Source organism: Taudactylus pleione, unplaced genomic scaffold, assembly GCF_031769625.1.
Source record: "Taudactylus pleione unplaced genomic scaffold, aTauple2 ptg000571l, whole genome shotgun sequence".
Taxonomy (NCBI): domain Eukaryota; kingdom Metazoa; phylum Chordata; class Amphibia; order Anura; family Myobatrachidae; genus Taudactylus; species Taudactylus pleione.
The window spans coordinates 11,139,548-11,161,313 of NW_028284973.1; the positions used below are offsets into that span (position 1 = coordinate 11,139,548).

Here is a 21,766-nt window from a genome sequence, read left to right on the forward strand (position 1 = left end):
GGATCACTTTGCGTCGGGGGGGAGGGGGGCGTACAGCCGCTCTGCCATTGATAGCAAATAGTACATCTGGGCAACAGCAGAGATTCGCAATGTTTTCTTTAGCCAGTCTTTTTATTAATTAAAAAGTGAATAAAAGCGGTGACCCTATTTAAATTTCAACACCTGTGTCAGGTCCATCTATTTCTAGTTATTGGTATTATTAGTTACTATTTAATTAGACTAATCTTGAGGTTCTCAGGCTATAAGACAGCTTAACAAAGATATAAGAATAAACCTAATGCTCAGACATTAAGGAGTATCCACTTCAGTTACATTCAAAATACAAAAAAACAAACAAATATATAAGACTTGTGGACTATAAAAGCCATACTCAATTCAGAGTGATTGCTGGAGCTCACATTGCCGCATTCGGTATGATTCACCGCCGGCCGCAAGGCCGGCAGTACAAATCCCGGCAATATCAACCCGACGGAGGAGGAAATCCTGATCGTCCTAAAGGTAAGTAAAAACTAATCTAATTCTACCCCCTAACCCTACTTTAGGGTGCCTAACCCTAACCTCCTCCCCCCTGTGTCTAAACCTAACCCTCCCTCCCCTAGCCTATCCCTAAGTTCCACCCAGAAGCCCCTAACCTAAACACTTCGATCGGGATGCTGGGTGCCGGTCTCCCGGCGTCGGTAAAATGACAGGCGTCTAGATCTAGACGCCTGTCATTTAACCCTCGCCGGGATTAAATAGTTGGGAAGCCAGGTGTCGGCATTGCGGCGCCCGGCTTCCTGAACGTATACCCATTAAAATATGCACACATACGGGGTGCGAGGTAAAACGAGCCGTGTGTCCTGCCGTTACGAGAATTTCCATGCCGTTCCGATGACATACCACCATCATCGCTCCGATCTGATGCATTTTAGAACTTTCACCAATATAACAGTCAGTCCCCTTTTTTAAATTCATACAGTAATTGGACAATTAAAAGAACAAACTGAAAACACAAAACTGCGCAGAGTACTTACTCAAGTCCATGGTAATGACACTCAGAGGCTTTTCGGAAAGGCAGACCTCTCAGTTTCCGCGGGGTAAGCTGTGGCGTTAACAGAAACGCGTTGTCTCTAGAGGATAAAGGAAGAGGAGAAGGCACGGAGAGAATGGAGTCAGAAAAAGAAGAACTGAATGGTGGTTCTGTAGCATCGCCCTCACATTATTTATTCAAGACCTCACACCAAACTCTACAAGCCACATGAACTTGGGGAGCTGAAATCTCTACGGACTTGGAGAAGTAGGAGCCTAATAGAAAGCGACAAGCTCATCACACATACTGTTTGTATACGCTTGCTCAGCCCCGCGTGACTTGTTACCTTTACAACGATCACCCTCGTCTGTTACGCTGTCAAAGCTGAACTCCCAAAAGACCATATAAAATAATGGATGTCCCAGAAACAGGCAACAGATTTGAAAAAAAATAAAAATAAATGCAAAATAAACATAAAACTTGAGGGGAAAAACAATGTCCGGGGAAAGAGAAATTGTATATGTGATTAGAATTCAGTAGACAAAAAGGCAAACAGAAAAAAACCACGCTAATATTGCAGGACTGATCACAGAGAGAATGCGGCCAGGCACTCACTGTAACAGGCCGCTAATTGCTATGGCCGGGGGAGGGATGCCTCCAATACTGTGTAATGGCCGCTCTGATAGCTGGGGGAGGGGAGAGATGCTTCCAATGCTGTGTAATGGCCGCTCTGATAGCTGGGGGAGGGGAGAGATGCTTCCAATGCTGTGTAATGGCCGCTCTAATAGCCGGGGGAGGGGAGGGATGCTTCCAATGCTGTGTAATGGCCGCTCTGATGGCCGGGGGAGGGGAGGGATGCTTTCAATGCTGTGGAATGGCCGCTCTGATAGCTGGGGGAGGGGAGAGATGCTTCCAACGCTGTGTAATGGCCGTTCTTATAGCTGGGGGGGAGGAGAGGGATGCTTCCAGTGCTGTGTAATGGCCGCTCTGATAGCCGGGGGAGGGGAGAGATGCTTTCAATGCTGTGTAATGGCCGCTCTGATAGCTGGGGGAGGGGAGAGATGCTTCCAACGCTGTGTAATGGCCGTTCTGATAGCTGGGGGAGGGGAGGGATGCTTCCAATGCTGTGTAATGGCCGCTCATTGCTATGGCCGGGGAAGGGATGCTTCCAATGCTGTGTAATGGCCGCTCTGATAGCCGGGGGAGAGGAGAGATGCTTTCAATGCTGTGTAATGGCTGCTCTGATAGCTGGGGGAGGGGAGGGATGCTTCCAACGCTGTGTAATGGCCGCTCTGATAGCTGGGGGAGGGGAGAGATGCTTCCAACGCTGTGTAATGGCCGCTCTGATAGCTGGGGGGGGGGGGAGGGGAGGGATGCTTCCAGTGCTGTGTAATGGCCGCTCTGATAGCTGGGGGAGGGGAGAGATGCTTCCAGTGCTGTGTAATGGCTGCTCTGATAGCTGGGGGAGGGGATCATTCCAATGCTGTGTAATGGCCACTGTGATAGCTGGGGGAGGGGAGGGATCCTTCCAATGCTGTGTAATGGCCACTCTGGTGGAGAAGTGGATGTGTCATGGTCATGCACAGGGCCAGCAGGGAGTAGTTTATGGTGTATTCCTACTACCCTAATTAGGTAAAAAAAAAAAGTCACCTTTACGGATGCACAGGGGTAGGTAACCTATAGCATTCCAGCTGCTGTGGAACTACACATCCCAGCATGCATTGCCGCAGTTTTGTTGTTAGGGCATGTTCAAACTGTGGTAGGGCATGCTGGGAAGTGTAGTTCCGCAGCAACTGGAGTGCCCCAGGTTGCCTATCCCTGCAATAGGGGGGCATAGGAAAATGAGGGCACATTAAACAGTAACGTGTGCAGCTGGACGGCGTGGTGATGTCCAGCGTCACATGGCTCTGAACTGAGGAGCCCCCACAGACCGATACACCTAAATACAAGTTATCTTACACATTAAATACTAACATTCACACAAATCTATAGGTTAAAACTTTATTTGAAAGGGTCCCTTGGCCTCATACAGGAAAGCCCCCTGCACTACTAGCAGAATGAAGACCAGCTGGATGATTAGTCACCAATATAAGGGGAAGGGAAGCACAATGTTATTTAGTAAAAGGTCTCCCTTAAATTATGATTTTTGGGGATTATTTTTAACATAAAATTAAAAATACTAAGGGCCATATTCAATTAGAGGCAAAAAGTCAGAGGTCGGACTTTTTGCCGTCATCGCAACTTTTCCTGGGGATAAAGTATCGGGCGCGCACCCGCGTATCCCCGTATTCAATTAGGAATCAGCGAAAACGGGACCCGGCGAAGAGGTAAGTATCGAAAAGTCCTGTCACTTATGGGGAAATCAGCCTGTCATCCCCCCAAAAGATAGTCTGACATGGGGATCACTATGGGTACCCCCGAATTGGCCTGCTAAAGGTAGTTGGGGTTTTTAAACTGTGTTGGCAGGTGCTTTTATGCGACTTTGTAAAGGTGGTGAATAATAGCATTTAGCAAAATTTTGGGGGGGAAAACAACTAGTCCCATCAAATTTGGGGTACATAAAAATGGGTGCAAGCATATTTTGAAGTCCCTAAAGTGAACTTTAAAAATTCTTCAAAAATTCACCTTCCGCAACCACCGCATTCTAAAAAATGCCTGCCTCATATTTGGGGACCCCAACCTGAGTCTATTTCGCTATTTTTAAAGTTTGTCCCCCAATTATTTTTTTGCCCCCAAAACAAAACCACTGATTTTGGGGTGTCCTATGCTACTTTTTTAAAAATTTTGACAGATAACTTTTAGGGGTCATTCCAAGGGCTGCAGGGTACTTTTTTAAAGTCTGCACCCCAAAACCCCAATTCTGTACTTTTTGCGCCACCTATTCTATGGTGAAAAGTTATCCCCCTTCTTTGACAAAGACTTTTCGCACCTGCGAAGTCTTCGAAACTGAATATGGGGATAAGTGAAAATGGCGAAAATGACATCGGCGATAAATTATCGCCGTTAACGGACTTTTCACCGCTAATTGAATACGGCCCTATGCCGCACATATATTTAAATTAACCATTGCCTAGATACAATTTACTAGGCAGTATCTAACTGTACTTTTTGCTGCCATCTTGTAATTTGCATCAGAATGGGCGTACGCAGTCCTTGGCCATACCGGTGGGTGGCAAGCCCAAAGCCTTCAGATTTAAACAGGGTAACAGTTTGAAGCAGACGTTGGCCTGGTGACTGTGCCCGACCCCTGCATACACAGCCAGGCCAGCCATGCCATGCCAGGATTCCAATGTCCATCAGCGTCACCACCCAACTCCTGTGAGCTAGTGCGTCCTGCGCTACCCGGTAATTTTTTTATTTTTTTGTTAAGGCGTCCCCTGATTTCATTGTCAGAGTCAGCGCAAACACTGCAATTTTTAGGCCACAATTGTTGATATTAGATATTTTATTAGTATGGTTCCCTAGCACTTAAATACAGATGAGAAGTTTAAGGTAAGGTGGCCATACGCTGTCCGTGTAGGGCGACAGCAGATCCGTCAGACGGATCGTGCTGTCACCACCGGCAATCGTGCGGTCCCCGCAGACCGCACGATACGCCGGCTACCCCCTCCTTCATCTGAATGAGATCGTACATCGCATCCCAGATCAGATGAACATGCAGGAAGACCTGGGGATGCGATTTACGATCCCGCGGAAGCGCGCAGCACGATATCAGGTACGATATCGTGCCCATACACGGCACGATACAGCACCTATATCGCGCTGATCCGTCAGATCGGCACGTATAGCGTGCCGTGTATGGGGGCCTTTACCCTTTGTTTGTTTTTATTGAACAATTCACAGTGCATAATATTTTAAGATTATGCAGTAAAAATAGTAACACCTTTGTAAATATGTCTATCAGTACATGTACTCAGAACTGGGAGAGAGGAAAAAAAAAAACAGGAGTAACCTTGCACCTAGACAAACCATACTGCAATACTGGGGGTGCAAATACCTTTATTGCTTTTGCATTCATGGTAAACACTGGTGGTTTTTGCATGTAACCCACAAATGCTGGGCACCTATTTTTACACTGCGATTTAGATTTGAGCTAGGACGCGCCCCTCCCAAATCTTACTCTCCGCACATGTTACATCTGCCCCAGGTGCAAAGTTACTGGCTCCATTTTGCTTTCCTCCCAACTCAGAATCAGGCCCTTAATATATTCTTATATACACCTTTACCAAGCGGTAGCTAGATGGCATTGCTGCTCGGGAACAGTAACGTACATTCGGTGACAAGCAATGTGAACCAATTAAGAAATGCAAAGAATTCTACGTGTCATCAGCCATCGTGTCCCATCTTCACTGCGCCCACAGCTTGGTGGTCTGAGCAGTGGGTATATACACATGAGCCATGCTTTCACACTCCTATACAAAAGGCTGGCACCTCCGAGCCTGGAAGTTCACACAAAGTTTAAGTACACATTACACTGCTCGCAATCTCTCCCACGTCAACTAGAACAAGTTTAGCCAAGTGTGACCGAATCCATGGACGTACAATAAAAGAAAGACAGAAAGGAAATTCTAAATGAAGGAAAATCAGCAAAGCAACTACAACTCTGCAGCACTGGGAGCTGGTACTTTCCTCTAGCTACATACGTTTAACGAAGCCGTTTCAACATTCACTGGAGGGCAGGCACACAAATCATCACTAAAGTCATCATATGCTTTGTGCTCCAGCAAAGTTACTGGCTCTAAAGGCCCCCATACATCAGAGATTGATTGCAGCAATCGTGCAATTTGCAATCAATTGTGTATAAAAATCTTTCCCTTTTTCAATAGATTAAAAATCGATTGTGGCAATTCTGCAATTGATTAAAAAAAGGGAAAGATTTTTATGCACAATCGATTGCAAATTGTACGATTGCTGCAATCAATCTCTGATGTATGTGGGCCTTTAGTGAATTTATAGACAGGTTACTGGTTCCCCAACAAAACTGCACCCTCTGGACCCAGGTGACCAGTCCACTTTAAGATGCAAAGCAAAATATATTGCTTACACCGTCTGCACAAAGCACCAGACACCTTGCTCTCCTTAAAAGAATGCCCTTCCCTAATGTTAGGGACAGATTCAAGACACTACAGCAACTGTCAATGTAGCATTTTGGAAAGTAACTTGTTCCCCCCAAAAAAATAAAAATAAAAATCTTTGCTTGAAAGTTTAAAAGATACAAAGTTATGAAGGGGGAGGGGGAAGCGACGAGGAGGAATGAGGTAGTACGCTTCAATATATATTATATTTTTCGTTTGCAGTATAAAAAAAAAAGAAAAACTCAAAAGTTTGTAGATATGATCTACATAGCAGTACATAAAAACTTCAGACCCCATCATCGATACTTTCTGAAGCATCCCATAGTGAACCTAAAAGCTTCAACAGTGACACCTACTGGCTACATTGAACAAGTACAGGTCTGGTCACTGTAAAGAGTTAAAGGTCTTGTCAGTTGTAAAATATTCACGGCTCATTCGTTACTCATTCCTCAGTTATACAAAATGACTGGACACTGGAGTAGCTCCTACAACACAAGTTCTATAAATTAGCTGCGATCACAATTCTCTCCCTTATCCAAAAACAACCAGGACTTATCTGTTAGATCAGGACAAGGTTACTTGATAAGGAACATTAGCTGGTAGAACATAAAAAAGTAGTAGTAGTAGTAGTATATATATACACACACACACACAGTCAGGTGCATAAATATTGGGACATTGACAGAATATTCATATTTTGGCCTCTATTCACCACCACAATGGCTTTGAAATGAAACACACAAGATGTCATTTAACTGCAGACTTTAAGATTTAATTTGAGCGTAATTACATCCAAATCAGGTGAACGGTGTAGGAATTACAACGGTTTCTATATGTGTCTCCCACTTTTTAAGGGACCAAAAGTAATGGGACAAACTAAACAATCCTAAATCTAACTTTCACTTTTTAATACTTTGTTGCAAATCCTTTGCAGGCAATTACAGCCTGAAGTATGGAATGCATAGACATCACCAGACGCTAGGTTTCATCCCTGGTGATGCTCTGCCAGGCCTCTACTGCAAATGTCTTCAGTTCCTGCTTGTTCTTGGGGCATTTTCCCTTCAGTTTTGTCTTCATCAAGTGAAATGCATGCTCAATCGGATTCAGGTCAGGGGATTGACTTGGTCATTGCATAACATTCCACTTTTTAGCCTTAAAAAACTCTTTGGTTGCTTTTGCAGTATGCTTCGGGTCATTGTCCATCTGCACTATGAGGCGCCATCCAATGAGTTCTGAAGCATTTGACTGAATATGAGCATATAATATTGTCCGAAATACGTCAGAATTCATTCTGCTGCTTTTGTCAGCAGTCTCATCATCAATAAATACAAGGGAACCAGTTCCATTGGCAGCTATACATGCCCACGCCATGACACTACCACCACCATGCTTCACTGATGAGGTGGTATGTTTTGGATCATGAGCAGTTCCTTTCCTTCTCCATACTCTTCTCTTCCCATCACTCTGGTACAAGTTAATCTTTGTCTCATATGCCCATAGGATGCTGTTCCAGAACTGCAATGGCTTTTTTTAGATGTTGTTTGGCAAACTCTAATCTGGTCTTCCTGGTTTTGTGGCTCACCAATGGTTTGCATCTTGTGATGAACCCTCTATATTCACTCTTGTGAAGTCTTCTCTTGATTGTTGACTTTGACACATATACACCTACCTCCCGGAGAGTGTTCTTGATTTGGCCAACTGTTGTGAAGGGGTTTTTCTTCACCAGGGAAATAATTTTTCTGTCATCCACCACAGTTGTTTTCCGTGGTCTTCCAGGTCTTTTGGTGTTGCTGAGCTCTCCGATGCGTTCTTTCTTTTTAAGAATGTTCTAAACAGTTGATTTGTACACACCTAATGTTTTTGCTATCTCTCTGATGGGTTTGTTTTGATTTTTCAGCCTAATGATGACTTGCTTCACTGATAGTGACAGCTCTTTTGATCTCATATTGAGAGTCGACAGCAACTGATTCCAAATGCAAATGTCACACCTAGAATCAACTCCAGACCTTTTACCTGCTTAATTGATAATGAAATAACGAGGGAATAGCCCACACCTGTCCATGAAATAGCTTTTGAGTTGACAGTCCCATTACTTTTGGCCCCTTAAAAAGTGGTTGGCACATATAGAAACCGTTGTAATTCCTACACCGTTCACCTGATTTGGATGTAATTACCCTCAAATTAAATCTGAAAGTCTGCAGGTAAAGCACATCTTGTTTGTTTCATTTCAAAGCCATTGTGGTGGTGAATAGAGGCCAAAATATGAAAATTCTGTCAATGCCCCAATATTTATGCACCTGACTGTGTGTGTGTGTGTGTGTGTGTGTGTGTGTGTGTGTGTATGTGTGTGTGTATGTGTGTGTGTATATATATATATATATATATATATATATATATATACACACACACACACACTAAAACACAGGAAGCATGAATCGAGCTCGTCACTTTATAGACTAAAACTGGCCACCTTAAATCTTTCTTGGTCTGGGCTGCTAATAAGAGTAGCAATGAGTAATTACAGAAAGCCAAATATATAACACTGCTGGGAATTTTCTTATTTTCAGTGGGACAAGAGAGGGGTGACCTCAATTTAGTCAGACTCCATCTAAAAGCAAGAGGGAGGAGGAGGGAGGGGTACACCTTTGTTTATTTCCATATATTCCCTAACCTTATTTTCCTTCCCTGCTTTACCCTGACACACATAGAAGTGTTTGACAGCTATTCATTTATCCCGGGAATTCTCTGTGGGTTGCTTATAGCAGGGCTCGACAAACACGGGGGCCAGGTCGCCATGGCGACCAGGTTTTCAGCAACCCACCGGGCCCTGTAGTGCAGCCTGCGAGCGCGGTCCACACTGCGGAGTAACAAACATACAGCCGCCAGCGGCGGCTGTATGTTTGCTATAGCAGCCGATGAGTCTGTCAGACTCTCATTGGCTGCTGCGTCGTTCACGGAGTGAGCCGGCTGGAGCTCACTCATGAGCTCCACCTTCCGTCTCACCCCGCAGCAGGTTGGGAGAGACGTCATCACAGAGCGGAGTGCAGAGCGGCCAGGAGGAGCGGACAGCGGCGGTCGTCGGCAGGAGCGGGGATCAGGTAAGTTGTGTTTTTTTTTTATTAAGGGACACTGCATAGGGGGGGTGGCCGCTACTGTGGGGACACTGCATAGGTGGGGGTGGCCGCTACTGTGGGGATACTGCATAGGTGGGGGTGGCCGCTACTGTGGGGATACTGCATAGGTGGGGGTGGCCGCTACTGTGGGGATACTGCATAGGTGGGGGTGGCCGCTACTGTGGGGACACTGCATAGGTGGGGGTGGCCGCTACTGTGGGGACACTGCATAGGTGGGGGTGGCCGCTACTGTGGGGACACTATGGGGGGGCCACTACTAGGGGAAATGCATAGGGGAACTACTACTGGGGCAGTGCATAGGGGGGGGGGGGTCACTGATTAAAGGGGCACTGCACACGAGGGGATTACTACTGGGGGCACTGCAGACGGGGGGATTACTACTGAGGGCACTGCAGACGAGGGGATTACTACTGGGGGCACAGCAGAGGGAGGGATTACTACTGGGGGCACCCCGTTAGTGGTGTGGTCATGGGGGTTGGTTGTCAGGGGCGTAGGTGCTCAGTAATGCTTCCCGGGGGGAATGGGGGGGGGGGGGGGGTGTCTGGCTCCTACACTTTCATCCTGGCTCCTAAGTTTTAGAAAAACTTGTCAAGCCCTGGCTTATAGGATCGCTGGCCAGCATTAGCTGTGATGCTTATATTCATGTAGAAGCTAACAAACAGTAATCGGAAACCGCTACAGGTCTATGTATTTATGCCGTAGAGATTAGGACACAATCGTAGACTGAAGTGGTTTAGGAAAGACATCATTTGCTAATTCTTTGCTAAAGATGCATTTTACTCTCCAGATTATGTCACAATATTGACAATGTTACACTTCCACTCTGAAGGTTTACAGGATGTGCTCATACACCCTAAAGTGGCCGGGTGCGCCATCTCACAGGCCCCCGGCTAGCCCCAAGGTTCAGCTCACTGGACGCTATAGGACAGCAGCGGCGGCCTAGACCGCACCGGCCGTCTCTTCTGCTGTAACCGCAGCACGTTGTGGCTTTCCAGGCCTATAAACGCAGAGCGCTCGTAGGTCTGAATGCCCAACAGCAGCACCTACCACTATACATAGGGGAGAGACCCTGGGCTACATTAGTAGCAGTTCATGAGTCCATCCCTCCTAAGAGGCGATAACCGCTTACTTACATGCTGCCTGTGTAAACAAAAAAAAATTGCAGCATTCCAAAAATAATGGCGACCAACCAAACACTGAGTTGTAAGTTTTGAGTTATCAGTTACCCCTTCAGAAACTCACAATGAAAGTACATAGCAACCAAAGGTTTTCTTTTTTTTTTTTACAATTATTATTTTCTTAATTCAACAAATACACAGCCCCTGTACAGTCACCCTGTACGTGAAAACAGGACAGCGCACGGCGGCTGTTACCGCGTTCCAAGGGCTGTGGATTAGGCCTGGATGCTGAGCTCTGCTATATCTCCCAGTCACACACACTTGTAAGAAAGACGTGTAAACCTTTACCCTCTTTGAACCTGCAAAGGTTGGAGATCCCCGATCGCTGCCCCTTGCGGAGTGAAGTATTTCAGTAACTCCTTCGCGTCCAGAGTCATTCCTTCCTTCCTAGGCTCTTTCCGGCCCAGGAGCTGATCTGCAGAGCTGGAGAGTATAGATGCCCTGCAAAGTACCCGACAGGTCATTACCAGCAGGTATAGCCGCACGGCATGTGCCAAAGTTCTGCACAAATTGGTATCCTTAGAAGCTTTTCCATATCTGCGTACCCATCTGGATTCCATTAAAGTAACAGTTATTACCATCAGCAAGGGGTTCCGGCACATTGCGGGTAATTATGGGAAGGGTCATCTGTGACATCAGAAAAAAAGACAGGACCCAATACAGATAGATCTGTATCATACACCACTTCTGGCTCTATCCCCCATCTGGATACGTTACATTTATAACTAGCCCTTATCTTCTTACCTTTCATCCAGCTCTCCTCCCATGTACATATATTTTCCCCTAAACCTAGGACCCTCGTTTAATGGGTTAGGCTGTGATGGGAACAGTGTCGAACACTTTCACAAACCCAAATATACAGCATCATGTCAACTGCACAACCAAGATACAGGAACGCAGAGTAGGAAAAGTTGACAAGTTTATATGTCATATAGGCCTCGGAACCTACTCAAGTAAACTATTCATGAACTAGTTGGCGGCATAGAAACCCTTACCTGATTCTCTGCTTTATTTTTTCAAAGTTTTCCAAATTTTGCAGAACGTTTCGCTCTGGCCAGTCTGAGGAACTTAACGCGGCCGCTCTAGAGTCTAACAGAAAACGGCGACAGTAAGAAAACGGCCGGGATACATACATTTCTGTCAATGTCAACATTTTGACCAGATACCGCTGTGAGCTGGTCATTTATCTATCCAGTTTTTGACATGTGAACACCAGAATGTATATTTTAGCCTAACCCTTAACCCTAAATTGTAATGCTGACATTCTGGAGACCTATCCGCATTGCAAAACTATGCGAATAGGACGCAAAAGCAGCTTCGGCTGATTAAAATATGCGACATGCCTATATTATGTGTGCGACTGCGGTTTTATCTGCATGCAAAATGCTACGAAACGGTGTCGGCAGCTGTGAATGCGAATATGACGCATTTGAAGGTTAAAAAAAAAAAAAAATCGGACGAAAATACGCTTGGCGCTACTTAGGCACGCCACGGCATGGCGCAACTAAAAGGGCCGTTTAACGCGCAAAGTAGCAAGATGTAGACAAACGCTATTAGAAAGTAAAAACTACCTGTAAAGGCGAGCATTTTTGAGGTATCTAAGTTGGGTCCGTTCAGCCAAAAGCTCAGAGAATCCCTGTACTGGCAAAGCTTTGTCCTCTGAGGAGAACGCGGTGACAGACACACATCGCACCACTAAACGGAGTAGCAGGCTGAGGTAAGAAGCAGACACTTGCCTGTGAGGGAAGCTCCAGTCGGCTTTGGCTCTCTGTTCTGGTGAAAGATGGCGCCGGTTACGCTGCTCTCGCACATGCTAAACACGCTCTCCCGGGTAAGCTTTAACAGAGTCTTTAAAGAGCCGACATTCACGGGTGCGAGCTGTTGGGAAGCTTCTAGTCTTTCTTAAAAAAATACAATTTGGATTTTAGGAGTTATTTAATGTATTTTATTTTATTTTTAAACACACGTTACAAATTCTTCTTCATGTCCGATTCAGCACTTACGGAGAAATTCTTTCATGACCAGAGCCTCGGAGCGCGCTACGCGTTTCTCTCTCTTCATAATCTGATCACCGCAGAAGTGGGGAAGGGCGGTCGCTGTGCTTGTATCTAGGAAAGAGGAACATTTAGTCATGCAGCTGGTTGCCCTGTTGACTTATTAAGTATCAGAATTAAGCAAAGTAGAATTAGAACAAGATGATGTGCAATAACACTGGAGGGTAGTGGGCGAGAGGAAACATGAGGAATAATTATGGTAGGTAAGGGAACGCTATACAATAACTCACGCCATTTCTGGATTTGATCTGGGAATCAGCTAGAGACTAAATGAGAATACGTATAATAATAGGTCCAGCAAATCATATATAAGCTCGTATATACTACCATCAGTCACATTAATCAGCAGCATATAATGAGTTTTCAATATAATGTCAACTACTGCTGCTGTCCATATAACAAACCGGGTGCTCGGTAATTGAGATCCACTGCACCGGTATTATCCTAAGTGAAGAAGCGAGATTACACGAGAGTCCAATTTATCATAAGGCTATTGTGGGCCAGATTCAATTTGAAGCGAAAAGTCAGAGGTCGGACTTTTTGCCATCATCGCCGTTTTAGCAGGGGATAAAGTATCGGGCGCCTGCCCGCTTATCCCCGTATTGAATTTGGAATCAGCGAAAACGGGTCCCGGCAGAAAGGTTAGTGTCGAAAAGTCCTGTCACTTTTGGGAAAAATCAGCCTGTCACCCCCTAAAAAATGGTCTGATATGGGGGATCACTATGGGTACTCCTGATTTGGCCTGCTGAAGGTTATTGGGGTTTTTAAACAGCCGTGGCAGGTGCATAAATGCGTCTTTGAAGAAGTGGTGAAGATTAGCATTTAGCTTTATTTTTTGGGAAATATAACTAGTCCCATCAAATTTGGGGTACATGAAAATGGGTGCAAGTACATTTTTAAGTCCCTAAAGTGATTTTAAAAATTCTTAAAAAATCCACCAGCCTCAACCACTCGCATTGTAGAAAACACCTGCCGCATACATGGGGACCCCCACTGAGTCAATTTCGCTAGTTTTTAAGTTTATCCCCCAACTTTTTTTTTCACCCACAAAACAAAACCACTTTTTTAGGGGTGTCCTATGGGAATTTTTTTACATTTTTGATCCAGATTACTTTAAAGGGGACATTCCAAAGGCTACAGGTTACTTAATTCTGCACCCCAAAACCCCAATTCTGCACTTTTTTTCGCCACCTATGCAGTGGTGAAAACTTATCCCTGTTTTTTTTAACAAAGACTTTTCGCACCTGCAAAAAAAAAAAAAAAAAAATCTTTGAAATTGAATATGGGGATAAGTCAAAATGGAGAACATGATGTTATCAACGGACTTTTCACTCCAAATTGAATATGGCCCTGTGTTTTCAAATTGAACCTGGAAATAAACCGTTTCTGACACCACAAGTGTCTCGTAGACCGGGAGTGGACAGGACGATCCAATGCTTTCAGTGTCCGTAGAAAAAGTCTAAATGAGCAGTGGGTTAGGTATTGACCCAACGCGTTTCACACTGTTGTCCTTTTAAAGAGGCATACATTTTGTGTGTGCTTCCCGAGTATTTACACCCTGATCATTCAGCAGTGATCTTGGACAAGTGTCCTTATTTAGTCCCATCCACAGAAACAACAAGAGATATGGTAAGAACTTACCTTTGTTATCTCTGTTTCTACGAAGTCCATAGGGTCCACAGGGTTGACCTTGGGGATATAGCTGGATCAGGATCCATGGGCACCACACAGTTAAGCTTTTAGCTCCCAGGATGCACTTGGGTCCTCCTCTATACCCCGCCCCCGAGCCACAGGCACCTCAGTTGGTAAGCAGCCTAGGCCGGAGGAGAATATGGAACAGAGAGAAGGAAGACTGGAACACACAAGAAACCATACTCACAGAAAAAGGAGACGGAAATACCGGTGACCAGCAACACAGCCCATTAGAAGCCAGGTGCGTCAGGGCGGGCGCCCTGTGGACCCTATGGACTTCGTAGAAACAGAGATAACAAAGGTAAGTTCTTACCATATCTCTTGTTTTCTACTTCAGGGTCCATAGGGGGTCCACAGGGTTGACCTTGGGGATGTCCCAAAGCAGTTCAACTAAGGGCGGGGACGCTCCTGTGCAGAAAGGAGAATCCTGCGCCCGAAGGATGCATCCTGAGGAGGCAAAGGTGTCAAACGCATAAAATCTTAGAAACGTCTGAACCGAAGACCAAGTGGCTGCCTTACACAGCTGAACAGCTGAGGCACCACGTTTAGCAGCCCAAGAAGGGCCCACAGAACGAGTGGAATGAGCCTTAACAGAGGCTGGAACAGGTAAATGCTCTCGTATCTAAGCCTCCCTAATAACAGAACAAAACCAACGGGCCAAAGTCTGGTTGTTGGCAGGCCAACCCCTCTTATGAAAACCAAAGAGGACAAACAAGGAGTCGGACTTTCGAACAGAAGCAGTCCGATCAACATAAACTCTGAGAGCACGGACAATGTCCAACGAAGTCTCCCCTGCTGTAAGATCAGGGGACTGAAAGGCTGGGACCACCAGTTCCTGATTGATATCGAACTTAGAGACAACCTTAGGTAAACACTCAGGACGAGTGCGAAGCACTGCTCTGTCCTGGAGAAAATAATTAAGAAGGGGGGACTACATGAAAGTGCCCCCAACTCGGAAACCCTCCTTGCTGAAGCAATAGCCAGGAGAATCCTGAGAACACCCCGGAAAAAAAGTCTGTACGTCCGGTAACATAGCAATTCTACGTTGGTACCAAACCGATAAAGCAGACACGTGCACCTTCAGAGAGGAAAGGCGTAAACCTAAGTCCAAACCCGACTGAAGAAAAGCCAGAATCCTTGAAACTCTTAATACCTGAGGATCATAAGTTTCTGGACTCACACCACTGAAAGTACGTGTGCCACACTCTATGGTAAATCTTTGCAGAAGCAGGCTTGCGTGCCCTCAGCATGGTGGAAATAACGGAACTAGAAAAGCCCCGGGACCTTAAGACGGCCGTCTCAAGAGCCACGCCGTCAAAGACAGACGACCCAGATCCGGGTAAAGGTAGGGCCCCTGAGACAACAAGTCCTGCCGCTGAGGAGGAAGGTACGGAACGTCGATGGACAGACTCTGTAGGTTGGAGTACCACGGACGTCTTGGCCACGCTGGGGCCACCAGTACCAGAGTGCCTCCGTCCTGATAGAACTTGCGCAGGACCCAAGGCAGAAGGGATATCGGAGGAAACAGATATGCCAGCTGAAACGTCCATCTGACCTACAGAGCGTCTACCAGACTGGCGCCGTCGTCCCTTGTCCTTGACCTGTACACGGGCAACTTGTGACTGTGACGAGAGGCCATCAAGTCCATCTCCGGCAGTCCCTACTTGTCCATGAGTAGTTGGAATACCTCTGGATGAAGCGACCATTCCCCTGGATGCACGTCGTAACGGCTGAGGAAGTCTGCCTCCCAATTGAGGATTCCGGGAATGAAGACTGCAGAGATCGCTGGAAAGTGGCACTCCGCCCAGGTTAGGATGTGAGACACTTCTGCCATCGCAGCCCGGCTGCGAGTTCCTCCCTGGTGATTGATGTACGCCACCGTGGTGGCGTTGTCTGACTGCACTTGCACCGCCCTTCCGTGAAGAGTGGTGCCGGCCGACTGCAGAGCCCTGTACACGGCTCTTAGTTCCAGAACATTAATGGGGAGAGCCGCTTCCTCCGCTGTCCAACGACCCTGAAGTGACAAGGAGCCTGTCACCGCCCCCCAACCCCGAAGACTGGCATCTGTCGTGAGCCGAACCCAGTCCGGGATCCAAAAGGGGCGAACCTCGAGAAGGTGAGCTGTTTAAAGCCACCAATTCAGGGACTGTCGTACATCCGGAGATAGCACCAGGGTCTGTGACCGGATCCGGTGAGGCAACCCATTCCAGTTTGCTAGAATCAGCCTCTGCAGAGGCCTGGAGTGAAACTGGGCAAATTCCACCATGTCGAATGCCGACACCCTGGAACCCAGCACTCTCATTGCCGAGTGTACCGAAAGACTGGCACAATCCAGGCAACTGAGTATCCGCAACTGTAGGGAAGATACCTTTTCTGGAGTTAGAAAGATCCGCTGCTGATGAGAGTCTAGGAGGGCCCCAGATGGACCATCTGCTGAGATGGGATCAGGGATGACTTCCTCCAATTTATTAACCACCCGTGCATCTGCAGACAAGCCACCGTCAGTTGGAGATGTTGCAGCAGAACCTCCGGAGAGCTTGCCAGCAATAGGAGGTCGTCCAGATACGCTAACAACCGTACCCCCTGGTTCCGAAGGTGGGCAGCCATAACTGCCATCACCTTGGTGAACACCCTCGGCGCTGTGGAGAGCCCGGAACTGGTAGTGACGGTGCAACAGAGCGAACCGCAGACACCTCTGATGTGACGTTGCTATCGGCACATGGAGGTAAGCGTCCTGGATATCCAGGGAGACCATGTAATCCCCTGGTTCCATAGCCAGAATTATGGAACACAAGGTTTCCATTCTGAACCTGGGAATCCTGAGAAACCTGTTCCAAGACTTTAAATTTAGAACGGGTCGATGGGAGCCATTGGGTTTTTGTACCAGAAACAGCAGAATAGTACCCCATCCCATGCTGAGATTGTGGAACAGGTACAATGACCCCTGCAGTCAGCAAGGAGTCTATAGCTTCCCTGATCAGCATAGCCTTGGCTATGTCCTGAGAAGGACTCGTGCAGAAAAACTAGTGAGGCGGTCTGCGCCGAAAAGACAGGGCGTACCCCTGGGAGACCACTTCTCGCACCCAGGCATCGGTGGTGGTATTGAACCAGCTCTGGGCGAAATGAAGAAGTCGGCCTCCCCTCTGGGATCCCCCAGAGGGAGGCCCGTCCCATCAGGCGGAAGGCTTATCTTCCTGTTTGGAAGAGGGACGCCTGGCACTCTAAGCTTGTTTCTTGGACCTAGCCAGTCTATCCACGATCCTATCCAAGTCTCGACCAAAAAGTAATTCCCCATTAAAAGGTAAGGCCTCCAGGCCCTTGTTTGAATCAGCGTCTGCTCTCCAGGACCTCAGCCATAAGGAGCGGCGGGCATGCACAGCCGCAGCAGACACCCTAGAGGTTAGCAGACTAGCGTCCAAGGAAGCTTCTCCAATATAAGAAGCCACATCACTCATCTGTCCTAGTAATGCCCTCTGGACTTCCTGAGTATCCTCAGGAAGTGTCCCCTAAGGCAATGGCCCAACCCTAATGGCCTTAGCCACCAGGAAATGGCCCTGGACGGGCGAGCAATTGCTCCCGAGAGGGAATAAATAGACTTAAGGCAAGCCTCAACCTTTCTGTCCGTGGGATCCTTTAACGAGGAAACTGACGGTATTGGCAGCGTAGCACTCTTAATAAGGCGTGTGACATGGGAATCCACCGCCGGTGGAGCTACCCACTTCCTACAATGCGCCTCCGGGAATGGATAATTGGAAGCCAACCTCTTTTGAGGCACAAATCTCTTACTGGGTGTCTGCCAAGCCACCGCCATATGATCCGTTAATTGATCAGATAGGGGGAATACCGCCGAAGTCACCTTAGTTTTTTTTTTTTTTAAAACTAGGGAATTTCTACTTAGGATCAGGTGCCTCATCCTCTATTAGGAGAATGGCACGCACCGCCCTAACCAGAGCTCGTACATTAATAGACGACCGAGATTCCAACTCCTGAGCCGAGGTGTACGAATCGGAGTCGTCCTGGACATCACCCTCATCTGAGGACCCCTCAGTGTCCGAAATCTGCGCCGCATGCAACTTATGTGCACGCTTAGACGCCCCTGCAGACCTGTCATTGTGCAGCATCGACTGAAAAGTCAAAGATGCAGCTGCCAGACTCTGGACTGAACTGGAGAGCACGTCCACCCATGGTGGAGGAGCTGCCACATTGGTCTGGAAAGGCATCACAGACTGTTGTGTAGCAGGAGTGGCCTGAAAATAGATAGGCAATCCTGAATAAGGGTCCACAGTCTGTGACCCAGAGGAACTCTGCAATAATTGCGGGGTACACTGGTAATGGGAAATGGTAGGCTGGGACAGAGTCCTCGTAGGGACAGCAGACGGAGCCGCAAGGCGGTCCGCCAGAGACACCAGCACCTGTGAAAACATAGCCCATGGTGGCTCCTGTGTCATAGGGGGTCTGGATTGACCAGGAGTCAACTGACACCGCTCATAAAGGCCATCCAGAGATGCCTCTTCCCTATGTGATTCCGCAGAGCAGCGCCTGCAGGAAAACAACACTGGAGTCCCGGAGTGCTCAACTTCACCCTCAGACATAACCAAATATAATGTACAGACAAAATATATAGGGCAATAGAGGAAAAAAGAACTGCACTTCCCTGTGTGCTGAACAACAGTCCTGAATATGGCACTGTGTAGCACACAACTGTATGTGACAGACCTCACAAATACTTGATTTATATATGTGAGGCTAGTAGAAAAGCCCCTCCTCCACACCTGTAGGGCTAAGGAAGAAGGAAAGAGATAGATATAAGCTGACAGTAATAAGAGAAAAATACAGACAGCAGCACTAGCAAAAGTCACATACCATGCAGGAAGATATACTCACTGCACCTTTACACTACACTCAACCGCCCAGATTCAGTGTCTGGGAGGGCTATAGTGCTGTGTACGCCGTCCTAACAGGGGAGAGGTACACAGGGGGACCGGTCCGCGTGCTCCCTGAGGGATCTGCGCTGCCACATGTAGAAAAAAATGGCCGCCAGAGACCTCAGAGGAGGAGTGGCCGAGTGAACTGCAGCTCAGGGACGCTAGACATGCAGGCTGAAAAGCGCGCTGAGCTGAGGGGAGGAGCCGCTGAACAGGGAAGGCTTCCTCCCCTGGCTGGCCATTAACCCCAGGGATGCTGGCTTCCCGCTTGCCGGTTATCCCTGGTGGTCTAGTGGTCCCACGGGTTATGGGGGGGGCCCGCCGCCACTGCCAGCAGCCTCCGGTCTGTCCCCAGGTCCGGAGGCTAAAGGACTGCATTTAAGGTATTCCGCGCGCCGCTGCTAGCCAGCGACGCGCGGCTTACCTGAATCCCCGGCGACTCCGGCAGCAGTCCTGGGAGGTAGACAGAGTCCGGCTAGTACGGACTCTGTCCTCCCGCCGCGATCCCCAGATCAGTACTGGCGTCGCGGCGCCAGTCGGGGATCAGAGCGGCAGCGTGGGCGTCTGTACAGACAGCCCTTCGCTGCCGTCTGTAGTAAAAAGAGAAACTAAAATAAATAAAATCTATTAGAAAATAAAAAGCTTCTGCGCGGTGACCGAGTCCGGCCGGGCACCAGCTTACACTTGGGTGCCTGTGGCTCGGGGGCGGGGTATAGAGGAGGACCCAAGTGCATCCTGGGAGCTAAAAGCTTAACTGTGTGGTGCCCATGGATCCTGATCCAGCTATATCCCCAAGGTCAACCCTGTGGACCCCCTATGGACCCTGAAGTAGAACTATAAAAATAACCACATCACTGTAAAAGGCTAATGAAGCTGGTCTTTGCTATGCATGCGGTATCTATTTTACATAACCAGGGCCATACTAAACTGGCATTTCCCTCACACACTATAGAAGGAACACTGGCCTTTATTTTGTGCTTTCTGGTTATGTGCGAGGTTAGTGATTTGTCGGCGTTAATCGCATCACAATAACCCGTAGATTTCCATTCTAAGATATCATTTTTACCAATCACCTGCTCACACTGTTATTTTCCGTCTATAATGCTTTTAAATAGCAGAGAAGACCGGTGCTTCAGAAATATGGTCATTACTCATGCAGGGGTTTAGTACATTTTGTCGACCGTTGGAATGGCGACACTGATGAAATATTTACATGGTAACAATGTTGACAATCGGCGCAGCAGTAACATGGCTGTTCCTGTGGCAAAGTACCCCAATCCTGCGTTTAAAATGCCTGCGATTGTGGCTGTAAAGGCGATTCTGTGACATTAGACACAGCCGACAACTACAGCCGCAATGGCATTAAGAATGTCCCTAACCCTAATGTCGGCATTTTACTCGTCGACATTTGACATTTTGCAAATGTTGACTATTCGCTGTCAACTTTCTAACTGTGGATACGGTACTGTCGACGTGCTGACCGCCTTCCTCACGGGACACCGACAAGGACACCTGCAAGGGGACCAAATTGTGCACGGACCAATCAGTCAAATCAGGTGGTAGATGACGGCAGCCACTGACACAGCGATAGTCACCGCGGGCCTGACAATCCACTATACGGCTACTATAAACAATATGGTGGTGTCTTACCATCTTTAACAGTCCAATCTAAACAACAGAAATAGGACGTAAAAGGGTCAACAAGACTGCAAAGACATGAGGAAGGAATCACATTAATAGGAGCATGGAAGTGGAGACAGATCAGGATTAGACATACCGTATATACTCGAGTATAAGCCGAGTTTTTCAGCACAAAAAATGTGCTGAAAAAGTTCCCCCTCGGCTTATACTCGAGTCAAGTGTAGCGCTGACCGGACGGAGTTCGGTCAGCGCTACACACTGCCAAACACACAGCCGCCGGAGCCGGCAGCTGTCTGTTTGCTGTAATCAGCAGCCGCTGAGAGTCTGTCAGACTCTCAGCGGCTGCTGCTGCTCCCACTGCGGGAGCCATCTTCTGGCTGCCGCAGTGGGTGATGGGAGACACGTCGTCATGACGACGTCTCTCCCATGCAAAGCGGCCGGAGGAGCGGACAGCGGCAGGACCAGGAGTTTCAGGTAAGTGTTTATTTTTTTTATTCTTGTCACGTCTCTCTCTACTGGGGGGGGGGGGGGGGGGGGGGGGGGGGGGACACCAGGGGGCGATTACTACAGGGGGCACTAAAAACAGGATTTTGGTACTTACCGTTAAATCCATTTCTCCGATTCCACAGGGGACACTGGAGCTTCATGACAGTGGGGTATAGACGGTGGGTTGAGTTGAGCCTGGCACTTTAAAAATCTACAAGTGTGACTGGCTCCTCCCCCTCTATGCCCCATCAACCCCAGTTTTAGAGAACTGAGCCCGAGAGGAGACGGAGAACAGACTGAAGAACAGAGAAGGAGAACAGGAAAAGAAACATCCAACATACTGACACACTGCAAGAACACAGCAGGCTGCAGTGATAAACAGTCACACAATAAAAACAGACCAAACTGCAACAGAACTGAAGCAGAACAAGCAACTGAGAACAGGCAAGAAGCACTGGGTGGGCGTCCAGTGTCCCCTGTGGAATCGGAGAAATGGATTTAACGGTAAGTACCAAAATCCTGTTTTCTCCTTCATCCACTAGGGGACACTGGAGCTTCATGACAGTGGGGAC

General features: G+C 47.6%; 1 protein-coding gene across 1 annotated transcript in view; it reads right to left on the reverse strand.

The window, feature by feature from the left end:
* Nucleotides 1-21,766, reverse strand: part of MTBP (MDM2 binding protein) — a 95,933-nt gene that overhangs the window by 22,744 nt on the left and 51,423 nt on the right. The window contains exons 13-17 of the mRNA XM_088453125.1: nucleotides 12,400-12,504; nucleotides 12,133-12,297; nucleotides 11,392-11,485; nucleotides 10,685-10,837; nucleotides 1,014-1,109 (exon numbers count right to left, since the gene is read on the reverse strand). Coding sequence (XP_088309251.1) covers nucleotides 1,014-1,109; nucleotides 10,685-10,837; nucleotides 11,392-11,485; nucleotides 12,133-12,297; nucleotides 12,400-12,504 — 613 coding nt within the window. The remainder of the gene's footprint in view (nucleotides 1-1,013; nucleotides 1,110-10,684; nucleotides 10,838-11,391; nucleotides 11,486-12,132; nucleotides 12,298-12,399; nucleotides 12,505-21,766) is intronic.